Consider the following 12,734-nt stretch of genomic DNA (forward strand, 5'->3'; position numbering starts at 1 on the left):
GATGACACCATTCATGATGCAAGTAATTTCTTCTATGATCTTGACCACCACAAGGAGAACAACCCTGGAACTATTTTTAACAAGAAATTTATACCTAGAAATCTAGACAAACCACCTAAAATATCAAACTCCTCGGAGTAAAAATAACTTTGCAGATCATCCACCCTACTAATTTGTTTCTCAAGAGGCTCATATCTGAATTATAACAGCCAGCAGGAATTCTAGTTCATTTTAATGTGCTATCACCCAGAAAACAGGGTGATCAGAAAATGGGAACCAGAGCTTAGAAGTTTTAATTAAATCAAGCTGTGTGTAGGTGAACAGGCACGTTAGTATTTTCAGACAGTGAGATGTCATAGAAAAGTGTGTTAGAGTGAGGGAAGGCTGAAGACACTTTATATAATTGGACCTAGTTTTGGTGTTATTCTGCTGTTTGCCATGTTCTGTAAAGGAAGTAGGTTTAGATGCAAATGGCATGCTAGTAATGAGATGGTAAATGTGTATTTTGCTGCAAGTGCCATTTTTTTCAAGAGCTATTTATTAATTTACAAAATAGCAAAGATGGCTTGACAAGAGTCATACATAAGGTTGGTAACATTGATTTTCTTTTTTTAAAGTTATTTTAGAGATGATTTAGAAGGTGTGGCAAATTGGCATGGCCAAACTGTTTTCAAGCAGAAATGAGTGCTTTGCCACTTCAGGTGTTTGGTAATCTTGGCTATCACTATTTTTATGGAGGCACAACCTCACAGCGTGCAGGCAGACTTCCAGGAGAAGTGTGGCTGTATCTACTATTTCCTGAGCCGTGCAAGTTACTGTTTGATAGACAGCCCCCGATTCTCATGGTGTGATTTATCATACATGTTTCTGGTTAATTTTTGGCCTTCAAACATATTTTTGCTCTTTAATGTCTAATATCTCCTTTGATCTTTTACTTTGTCTTTTCTAGGCCTCTTCTAAGGGTTTTCTAGAATATAGTGGTTGTAAGTGAGGAGTAGCAAATCCATCTGCGATCGCCGGATATAACTGCTTTTCTGACTTTTTCTATTTCCTTCTCTCTGTAACCCTTCGTGATTCACTCCTCCAGTCCTTAGAGACTGAGCAGGGTAGAGGAGTAACCCAAGTGCCCATCCCAACTTTGGGAAAATCACTTGTTTCTCTGAGCCTTGGCTTGCTTGTCCATACAATGGAGATGATAATGCCTGCTTGCTTATTTCAGAGTTAGGAGGATGAAGTGAGATGACATAAACAGTCTTTGGGAAGTGCAACTGATCAGGTCAATACAAGTAGTTATGAGCACCACAATGCACATTTTCTGAACTCTTGCAGTCCTCATGGTTTAGCCAAATAGTTTAGAAGTTCGCTCATAACCGTTACCTAACATTCTTTGCTATGTCTCCTGGGCTTTTGTCTGCCTTCTCCATCTTTGCTGAAAGCATCTTAAAGGTGGTAAGCATGGTTTCCACTTCTGGATCTGTCACAATGCTTAGCAATGAATGCTTAAATGAGAAACTAAGTTGAACATGTCACAAATGCCCTTCTCCTCAGTCTCCAAAACCTATGGCTACTTTCTCTGACTGACTTTAGGAAGCTGCCTCACTCTACTTACTTGTTTCCTATCCTCACAATAATCATCTCTGCATTCAACAAATATTTACTGAGCATGCAGTAATAACAGTTCATATTGGCTAATACTTACAGAGCCCTTCATCTGTGCCAGGATGGGCTTCACCCTTTACATGGAGGTTCTCACTTGAGCCTCATTACAGCCCTGGGAAGTAGGTATTGCCATTATTCCCATTTTAAATATGAGTGAATTATTAAGTAACTTTCCCGAGATTATTCAACTGCAGGGTGGCAGAGCACAATTCATTCACAAACAATCTGATCTTAGAGCCCAGGGTCCTGTATTATGCCTCAATATCTGGGGGATTTCTTCAGTCTTCTATCTTTCATATAGTTGACATTTTTGAAGAGTACAGGCCAGTTACTTTGTAAAACATCTCTCCATGTGTGTTTGCTTGGTGTTTTCTTGTGATTTTTGAATTTTTGACAGAAATAACACAGAAGTGTCCTATGTTCTTCTTAGTACATCATATCAGGAGACAGATGATGATGATGTGTCTCATTACTGGTGATGTTCACTCTTATCACTTGGTTAAGATGATAGTCAGCCAGGTGTTTCCACTGTAAAATTAATAAATATGTAGCACTTAATAAGTAACAAAGAAGTATTTTATGGGGGACAATATGAGCTAAGTAAATATCCTGTTCATCATTAACCTTTGACCCACTAGATTTAATATTGATTGATGATTACTGCCTGAGTCAATTATTATTATGATGATTGCCAAATGGTAACTTTATAAATTCTGTCATTCCTTCTAGATTATTAATAGGCATTCTACTATAAGGTAGTTTTCTCTTCTCTCTGGTTTATTTATTTATGAATTTCTACTTTGCTCAAAGGATTAAAATATATTACTATCAAATTGTCCCAGACAGGACCAGCAAAAGCCCTTTCAAGCTGGCCCCTATGCCCTTTTGACATATACCCCATCATTCTTTGAGCACTTCTCAATTTTCTGGTACAACATACTGTTTCAGGCTCATTTTTTATTCTCCCAATTCCTGCCCAGAAGTCAGCTATTTCTACAGAAACTGATTCCTTTTAATGGAGAATGGTATTTAGAACCCAAGATCTGAGCACTCGATTTGCTTGATACTACTGGGATGTCATTGCTTCTAGGCCTTTCAGAGAGAACTAGGAAATACTGTACAAATATACATGTATAGTTGTATATATTCATTTATATCTGTTGATATATCTGTGTCTATCCATCTATTAAAAACCATGAGTTCATACTGTTTGCAACAGCAATTCAATTCTACTAGATTTATCTTTGTCTTTCCACTTTGCATATTTGTAACTCTCTCCTCTGACCATAAGAAATCTGGCTCCCATTATTTTTTATGTATTTATGTATTTGTTCAATCCTCCCTGAATAGTTGACTCCCAGCCATCCTGGCCCAGTGCTGACCCCTGTCCCAGGCCAGAGGATCACTCCCCACCAAACCTCATACTAAAGTTTAGTCCCTACAAAGTGGAAGAGGAAAGGAAGGAAGAGGAAGAAGGAAAGGCCAGTTTGAAAGTTCAGCTCCAGACATGCAGTGCCCCGTTGCCCCCAGGGAGCAAGGCTGAGCCCTGGACATACTAGCTCCTCACCTCCACTGAAGCTCAGCTTGACTCCAGTGGAGGTTTTTAATCAGACAAAGTAAGGTGACCAGATTCGCATTTTTGAGTGACCTTTTGGTGTCTGTGGCCTAGGGAGAAATTGGAAACTGAGAGATGTAGAGAGAAATTGGGAGCCACTAATGACAGTCCAAGAACCTGAAAGGGAGATGCATCCTAGACCCTGTATGTGCCCCTCCTTAGGCTTTCTAGAGCTGGCACACTCAGTGGTGTCTAGTTTATTATTGTCGGATTGCTGTCCACCTCCCGACCTCAGAGGCATTCTAAGGGAAACAAATATCTTTGGAAGACAAGAAAATCACAGGACAGAAGTGTTGGGCAGAAGTGTCATGCTAGAGGGTTACACACAAGTTTAAAGAGTACTTCTAAAAAATAACTTCAGTTTACAATAACTTCAGTTTCCTCCAAACCGAAACTTCTTTTTAAATTTCTGAATAAAGAAAAACTTTGCTGCAAAAGTCAAGGTAAAAGAAGGTTCTTAGGGCATAATAGCTCAGGGTGGGAAGGGTCTGCCATTAGAAATTATGAACATTTATACCAGCAACAAACAATGAGTTTCTGGAGGCAACAGTCATTACCCTCTCTGAAAGAGCAGAGGAGCAAAACCTTGGCAACTCACATAATGAGTCCTTGTCCAAAGGAAGGCAAAAAAAAAAAAAAAAAGAAAAGAAAATTCCTCCTTTTGTATAGCTAATACAAACACAAGCTGCCAAGAAGGGTCAACCATCATGGGTCATTGATTACCCATATTAACCCTGATGGCCGCCTTTACAAAAAACTAACACTTGGGGAAGACCACACTCTGCCTTTGCCCATTTGGCTGCCAAGTACACTGCTGCTTTACTGAAATAACAACTGCAAGTGGATTCACGGCCCTGGGTGGTATCAGTGTGTTTGTTTCTATTATTTAGAAATAGATCTGTCATTTTGTCATTTGTGATTTTCTGAAACTATAAGCACCAGGAAGCCCAGCATTTGCCACTCAGGTCTATTAATACTTTGTTCTACTGGCCTTAAGAGATAGTATAACATAATAGTTAGGCATGCAGGAGCCAGGCCGCCTGACTTTGAATGCTGATTCTCTTGTTTACTAGCTGTGTGACTTTGGACAGGTTACCTAACCTCTCAGAGTCTCTGTTAGCTCATCCTGTAAAATGGGGAAACTTACAGTACCTTTATCACTAGTAAATAAGTCAATACATGTTCCCACATCTTGGGTAAGCTAAGTTCTGGGCTCTGCTGAGACCTCAGTGAATGAGGCTCAGATCATGCAGAACTGAGGTTCATAAATCCACAGAGCTGGTCCCATGATAAGGAGCAGCCCCATTCTCAGTGCCTTTATGTCCATGTCATGGTGGACTTGGGTGTGACACAGGTGGCATGGCATTGAGGGATACCCAGCAGCAGGCATTCTGGTCCATGATTTGAATTTTCCAGGCCTCAGCTCCTGCTTGTTAAAATGGGGAGGATAACAGTACCTATCTCAGGAAGCCGTGGAGAGGAATAAAGGGGGTAATGCATTTAAAGCAACTAGCACAGAATCTGGCTAATTTAAGTGTGATATAAATGTTAGTATTACTATTGTTATTGGTGACCATGTGTGATGTCAGCTGGATTGTGGTCACGTCACAATTTATAGCTCATGCATGGCTAAGGGTGCTCTGCCCAGCCCAAGTTCAAGGGCTGGCCAGATCCAGGCAGAGAGACAGGACCACAGTCTAGTAGGCTGGAATTTGGGCAGAACTCCAGCACTGTCCGGGAAACAAAGTGGAAATTAGGAAGCCAAGCTGAAAGCTTAAAATCCAGTTAAAACGACAGGCCAATCCAGGCACACTTGAGGCTGGGCAAAGGGCAGGAAGACTAATTCCAGCCATTAAGGTGGAGGGAAACCCTCTGTCTCCTGCCTGCCTCTGGTCAGAAGTCAGTTGTTCAGGTACTGGGCGGGGTCAAGCCCGGAGGGCTTCAGCTTGATCTGTCAACTCATGGAGCCTTTCCTGCAATCAGGTTTTGACAAAAGGGACAGAAACAGGGGGAAGAAGGGCTCAGAGGAAAGAAAGCAGGATAGTAAAAGAATGCTGGGGAAACCAGCCTCCCAAATATTTTGGCCAAGAGCCCAACCATGAAGCTAAACACCTGAAGCCTAGAAGCTGAAAGAAACCATAGCAGTCATGTTTACCACCCTCCTTATCTAGGGACACAGTCCTTTAGCCAAAACCACTGGAGCAGATGTGTTTCAGATTCCAAATTTTTTTGTACTTTAGAAAGATGTTAGGATTACTAAGACACAAATTGTATAACACCCCTAGCAATTTCTGGGGGAAAACACCATAATCCAACAGGCTAATCTTGCTGCGGCAAAATGTATAAATATTTACACAAAGTGGGATGCAGCTTGTCAAAAGCATGTCAATTCAGATCCAGTTTATCACGAAAAGAGTTTACACCACACTGAAGGAAAACGTGTGGTGTTCAGAGCTCCTGGGACCTTGAAGCTGGGAGTAAACAGTTGTATAGAGGACACAGCTAAGATGTCCACCAGCCATGTGACTAATCCAGAAGTGCACACACAGTTCACTGCAAATTCAACTCAGTTTTTCACTGCATACTACTGAACATCTGCCAGGTCCCAGGCACCATGCTCAACACTGAGGTTCTGGTCATGTATTCATATTCAGAGCTGCTGTATCAAAGTACCACAAGCCAGGTGGCTTAAAACAATAGAAATGTATTGTCTCACAGTCATAGAAGCCAAAATCAAGCTCAAAATCAAGGTGTCAGCAGGACTGTACTCCCTCTGAAACCTGTAAGGAGAGTCCTTCCTTGCCTCCTCTAGTTTCTGGTGGCTGCTGGCACTCTTCGGCATTCCTTGGCTTGTAGATGCATCGCTCCAGTCTCTGGCTCTGTCACACACATTTTGCCTGTGTGTCTCCCTCTTTTCTTATAAGAACACAGTCACATTGAATCAAGGGCTCACTCTACTCTAGTATGACCTCATCTTAAGCGATTACATCTACAGTGACTCTATTTCCATGTAAGGTCACATTCTGAGGTACTAAGGGTTACGACTCCAACATATCTTTTTTTGGAGACACAGGTCAACACATAACAAGTGGTAAACCAAAATAGACATAGCCCCATGCTTTCATCAAGCTAGCAGTCGAGTGGGGAAGTCACATTACAAGTATGTTGAGAATTTTCAAAGGGGGAAGTACTAATGCGACCATACAGTAAGAGAATTTTACCCAGTTGAGGGTTTCCTCTCTGAAGAAGTAGCATTTTAAATGAAAACGAAAAGATGAGTAAACGCCAAGCAAAGAGGGGAAAAAGGCACTAATACCCTCACTCTCTGATGCCTAGACCAGAGCCCCTGTCCTCCTTGCACCGGGCTTCTGCAGAAGCCAGGCCCCAGAACCTCAGAGAAGGACTCTGAGTGTCTCCCAGGCCACCACTCATAGCCAACCTTGCCCCCAGGCCGGCTCTGCCTGGCCTGCAGTTCCTCTCTCAGAAACAGCCAAAGGCACAGAACGCAGGGAATAGGGCATCAGCCCCCAGCAAGACCCAGGCCCACAGTTGCAGCCTCTCTGCAGGAGAGAAGTAGGGAAGAGTCTCTGCTTTCCCTTTGTCGGCCTAAGTTGATTACAATATTTTTTACCCAGAATCAGCAAAGTCCTTAATATACAGACAGCTTCTGCTGACCTCTGTCCTTGAGAATGCAGTGCACTTTTATCAGGGCAGGCAGATATGTCTGTTTTGTGAGTTTCTCTGAGCAGTGCTCAAGTGGCCTTATGGCTGCCAAAATGCCTCTGCTTCAAGGTCCCAGGGGCTAAATTTCTGCCAGAAATGGTGGCAGAGTTTGGGGAAGTGAGGATGTAAAGCCTCTACTTTGATGAGCTTAACCTTGGGACAGAATTAGCTGTGTAGGCAGCTATTTTATAAGACATACAAAGAGGGGTCACCAACATTGGCCATGGATGTTAGATTTTGTTTTACACAGACAACATTTTAGTATTTCCCTTGAGTGGAAAGAAAACCTTTTTTGAAGCATAATACCCGTAAGGAAAGTACACACAAATCCCGTGTGTACACTTGGTGACTTTTCATAAAATGGACCCAGATCCAGCCCCTAGATCTAGCAAACGCCCCAGAAGCCCACCCCACTCTACTCCTCTTCTAGTTTTTACCCACCAAGGGTAACCAATGTTCTGGCTTCTAACACAGTGGATTAGTTTTGGCTTTTGAGCTTATATAAATCACACAGTATCAATTTTTGTGTTTCTGGCTTTGTTCATTCAGTTTTATGTTTGTGAGATTCATGTATGTTGTTGCTTATTGTTGCAGTTTATTCTCATTGCTTTATATAATCTTGTATGAATATATCATAATTTTTTATTCATTCATGTGTTGACGCACATTTGGGTTTTGCCAGATTTGAGCTATTATGAACAATGCTGCCATGGATATTCTTGCATATGTCTTTTGATGAACATATGCAAATTGGGGAGAGGTATATACTTGTATTTGGTTGTCTATTGCTGCATAACAAATTTCCCTCCAAACCTAGTAGCTAACAATGAAAATAAACATTGATCACCTCTCACAGTTCATGTGAGTGAGGAATTTGGAGGCAGCTTGGACAGGCAGTTCTGGCTTGAGGTCTTTCCTGAGGTTGCAGTTATCTAAAGGCGAGCTTGGGGCTGGAGGGTCTGCATTCAAGGTAGCTCACTCACATGGCTGGCAAGTTGATGCTGATTATTGGGGAGGCTGCAGTTTCACACATGAACTTTCCTTAAGACTGTCTGGGCATTCTCATGACATCATGGCTGGCTTCCCCACCACCGTGAGTGGGCAAAGAGAGAGCATCAAATTGGAAGCATTATCCTTTTTGTGACCTAGCCTTGGAAGTCACATAGCATCACTTCTGCCTCATTCTATTCATTAGAAGTGAGCCACTAAGTCTAGCCCATACTCAAGACTCCACCTTTGGAAGGAAGGCATGGCAAAGAATATATGGATGTATCTTAAAACCAATAACACCACAATGTTTTAAAGCTTATAATTAACTCAAGCCAAGGGTTTAAAAATAAGATAAGTTTATAGAAATTTACACAAGGATCTAAAAGAAATAAATTCAACCCAGCTTCTCTTCTTCTATTCATTTAAAAATTTGCAAATGTTCACAGAGTTTTCAAGGTATTTTTTGGAGACAGCATGGTACAATAGAAAGTGCAGAGGCTCTAGAGCCAGAAACAACCAAGTCTGAATCCTGGATTCACTACTTACTAATTATGGGTACTTGGACAAGTCAGCCTCTTGGATTTCCAGGTTCCCTCAACTGTAAAATGAGGGTAATCAATAGAGTTTATCTCATATTGTTCTGGAGGAAATTAAATGACATAATGTGTTAAGGTGCCCTCTATGATGGTAGGTCTCATCGAGTTGCTCATTTAACCAGTAACATTAACTATCTAAAAGGTGTTCTATGGACCCTGTGAGTGATACAAAACTGACTCAGATGCATGCCCTACATCAGGAGGTATACACTCTAGTAGTGCCCTTGACGGGTAGAATAACCATAATACAGCTGAGAAAATGGTCAGTGTCTGGAGCAAGTATGGATACAGTGTTTTAAATGTGGATTATATTTGGATATATAGAAATGAAAGACATTTTAAAGGGCAAGGAAAGGGCAAAAGATATTCCAAATTAGACATGCAACTTGCATAAAGACACAACTAGAAAACCATGGGGCATAAATGGAGAATAACAAACAGATTATTACAGATATGGCTAAGCTTAGCATAGATGAAAGGAGGTAGTGGAAACAGGTTGGAAAGTTAGTTACATGTCAGAGCAGTAGGAAGAGATTGAGAGCATACACTTAGTATTACAGTCTGATGAAAAACATTAAGGCCAAAAAATTTTCAACCAACTTTCAGGACAAAAGCTAGGTGGGACTAGCTACTAAAGGATCTACTTGCCATGTTTTCTTGGCCAATTCCTGTTTGTAAAATCTTTGTGCCTCATATTGTAAACAGAACTTTCTAAAACTGATCTTTGGAGGATGCTTCTGACTTAGAGCCTGAGCGACTGAGCTTTGTCCTTACCATTCCCAGTTTGGAGGCTGCATCAGCAGGGAAATACAGTGGGATTGTTTTCATAGGCCCTTAGCTCACTATAAACCTACTTCTCAAGACTTGGCCCTTTGGAAATGGCCAGTTCGTGCACTCAACTCATCTGCGTATTTGAGTGCTACATCCAGATAATGAGCCACTCTCTTCACTTTACTTCCCCTCAAGAAGACTGATCGATGGAGCAGCCTTCACTTCTGTTACATTATCCAGTCCCAGGCAGTGATGATATTTAAACATAAGACAGAGACGTTTCTATGCAGCAATGGAATTTTGAAGGAAGCTGGAGCCAATGACCTTTCACTTTGAAGCCAAAGAATTACAAGCATAAAATTTTCAGTCTTGCTAAGAATTCGGGCTGGAGAGATTAGCAGAAAGTCCTCTTTAAGCCCCACAATTCAGTGTGTGGTGCCCAAAGCCTTTATGTACTCAATCTATGTCTCATTTAGTACTCCCCTCTTATTTTGATGAAGTTTATATATCACATCAGAATAAACATGGTTGTAACCATTACTGGTGATTTTGTGGGTAAAAATTGGATATTCCATTTTATCTCCCTCTTTGCTTTAATGTAAATGAATTCTAGAGCATTAAGGGAGAGGATAGATTCTAGGCTTAGGATAGAGCTGCCAGCCAATCTTGGGCTGGCACTTCCCACTTTCCCAGTTAGGGGTTTTAACTCCATTTGAGTTCATGGGAAACGTTCTCTGCACAGGTACTAAGGGTGTGTCCTCTTCCTCTCTGATTTCTTCTCAGGTGGGAAATTGGCAAGTGGAGCCCATGTAGTCTCACATGTGGGGTCGGCCTACAGACCAGAGATGTCTTCTGCACCCACCTGCTTTCCAGAGAGATGAATGAAACAGTCATCCTGGCTGATGAGCTGTGTCGCCAGCCGAAGCCCAGCACGGTGCAAGCTTGTAACCGCTTCAATTGCCCCCCAGCCTGGTACCCTGCACAGTGGCAGCCGGTGAGTTCTGAAGTTACTCAATATTGGAGCTTTTGTCTGCCACAGCGACTCAAAAAAGGGATGCTGTCTCAGAGTGTTGTTGTCCAGGGATGTTAAAGGGATGTTCAAGATCTGCTCATTTCTCCCTTCTTAGTACTCCCCTAACCTGATTTAAATCCAGATCTTTTAATTACAAATACCATGCTTTTTCTACTGTATCACACCCCAGTGACCTCCAAAAGCAATGCAGATGACCCATCTGTTAACCTGAGCATATTTATGACAAAGCTGTCACCAAGCTAAGGAAAATTTTTTAAAATCAAGACAATGAGGTGGGTTTTCCATAAAGCTAAATTTGTTCTTAATTTATACCCTTTCTAGTTTTTTTGCTGTTTAAAATTCTAAGAAATAAGGGTAGTAGGCAATGATTTTTTTTAACTTCATTACTTAGCAATGTAAGAAGTTAGAAATGCTGAGCCAATTCCAAGTATTTTTATTTTCCTGGTCCTATGAATTCCAAAAGTCTGGGAACCATTGTTTCAAAACAGGGGTTGACAAACTGCAGCCTTCAAGCTAAATCTAGCCTATAGCCTTTTTTGTGTGTGTAAATAAAGTTTTATTGGAACACACCCATTATTTTACGTACTGTCTATGGCTGTTTTTGCACTACAAGGCAGAATTGCGTGGTTGTGATAGAGAACATATGGCTCATAAAATCTAAAATATATGCTATCCCTTTACAAACAAAATTTCTGATCCTGCACCAGGCATATATAATAATGACACAATTATTTTATCTTAATTTCCTATCTAAAAATAATATGCATTTATCAAACGTTAATCTTTTTGCATGCCTTTTAAAAACACAGGATTTTAGGTTGATTGCATAAAATCTTATTTTGCAGTTTGCTCCCTATTAGAACATAAGACACTGCTTTAAAGGGACAACAAAGGTCACAAAAAGTAAGCATGAAAGGTGGAGGAGACATACATCTCTGTTTCACTGAGACAGTTTTTTCACTCTCAAAAGTGTCCCAATCTGGGTAATAAATGATATAGTCATCAGTGGAGAAGGAGAGAGGATGACAGCTCACATACCCTTGCCTTGTGCTGAAGGGTCTCCCATTTCCAGGCAGCCACGTGTCTTCCTCTGTGCTTTCCTAATCATTTGGCAGAGCCTCTTCCTTCTCCTTGCTCCTTGCCCATCTTAGAGCTGTGGTTTAGTAAAACACTCAAAGAATCAAATACTGATGAATAAGCAAAACACTAAAGTATGAAGCCTCTGGCAACAGACATTGAATATATATTTTCTTGTAGAGCTTAAATGTATATGGCTATGTTCATTAATTCCCTGATACTGTGGATGGTTTGTGGAAGAGGATGTCATATATTTTGAACACCAATGTACCAGCACTTAAGAAATATATATTATTGCTCACCAAGCTGAAGTAAATCTTCACAACAATTCAGTTAAAATAAGGTTTTATTAGTCTTATTTTAGGTTTGAGGAAACTGAGGCAAACACAGCTAGCAAATTTAGGGTTGGCTATCAACTCAGTCTTATGTTCCCCCTTTCCACTATACCAAACCCATTGTGTATGGCTAAAAGGCCTTTCAGGGATTAAACATGAACACTTTTGTTTTACAGATGATGTAACTGTGGCCTAGATGTAGGCTTCCTTAAGATCATAAAGCCTGGACCAGAACCCAGGTCACCTGATTGCTAGTGCATTTATACTAAGTTACCTCTAATTGGAGTGAATCTATGACCTTAAACGGCACCACTAACCCATGCCAATCCTAATAAAAGGTGAGGAACCATCTCAAATCAACCTCCACTGTTGAAATTGTTAAGTCCCCGTATTATTAGTAGCTTGTTGCTTTTAGGTACATAAGTTATGGATAAAATGTTTACTGAATGATGAAATGAATGAATAGATGAAGAATATTCCTTATAGGCCCTGAAAATGCTGGCTTTACATCTTCCTGATATGTTTTTTATGGTTATAGGTCTTAATATTGTTCTAGTCTTGAAATGCAGTGAAGCATCAATGTCTTTTTGATAGCCACACATGCTGCTGAATAATGACATTGACTGATGATGCTTTTTCAGTTTTTAGGGCACAGCCACATATATGACCTTTTTTTGGTCAATTGCCACCACCACCACCTGTACGCCCAGCATCCCTATTTGAAACAGTGGACTTCCAAAGAATCACTTATTCTTAAATTTTCATCTACTTTGGGCCTGTGAAGATATGAATTTACTTTGAAAGCTTTTCTATTTCCTTCTTTTAGGGAGAAGCATTTGAAGATGAGTCAGGTTTAAGTCCATTTTTCAGGTTGGGAAACTTCATAGTTAAACAACTGTTTGAAGTTCATCCAATGCATCAGTGACTACAGTTTA

General features: G+C 40.8%; 1 protein-coding gene across 1 annotated transcript in view; it reads left to right on the forward strand.

Moving 5' to 3' along the window:
- The window catches only part of ADAMTSL1 (ADAMTS like 1), a 445,880-nt gene that overhangs the window by 272,478 nt on the left and 160,668 nt on the right, over positions 1-12,734 (forward strand). Inside the window, exon 16 of the mRNA XM_003260400.2 lies at positions 10,138-10,348. Within this exon, the coding sequence (XP_003260448.2) occupies positions 10,138-10,348 (211 nt within the window). The remainder of the gene's footprint in view (positions 1-10,137; positions 10,349-12,734) is intronic.

Source organism: Nomascus leucogenys, chromosome 1a (assembly GCF_006542625.1).
Source record: "Nomascus leucogenys isolate Asia chromosome 1a, Asia_NLE_v1, whole genome shotgun sequence".
Taxonomy (NCBI): Eukaryota; Metazoa; Chordata; class Mammalia; order Primates; family Hylobatidae; genus Nomascus; species Nomascus leucogenys.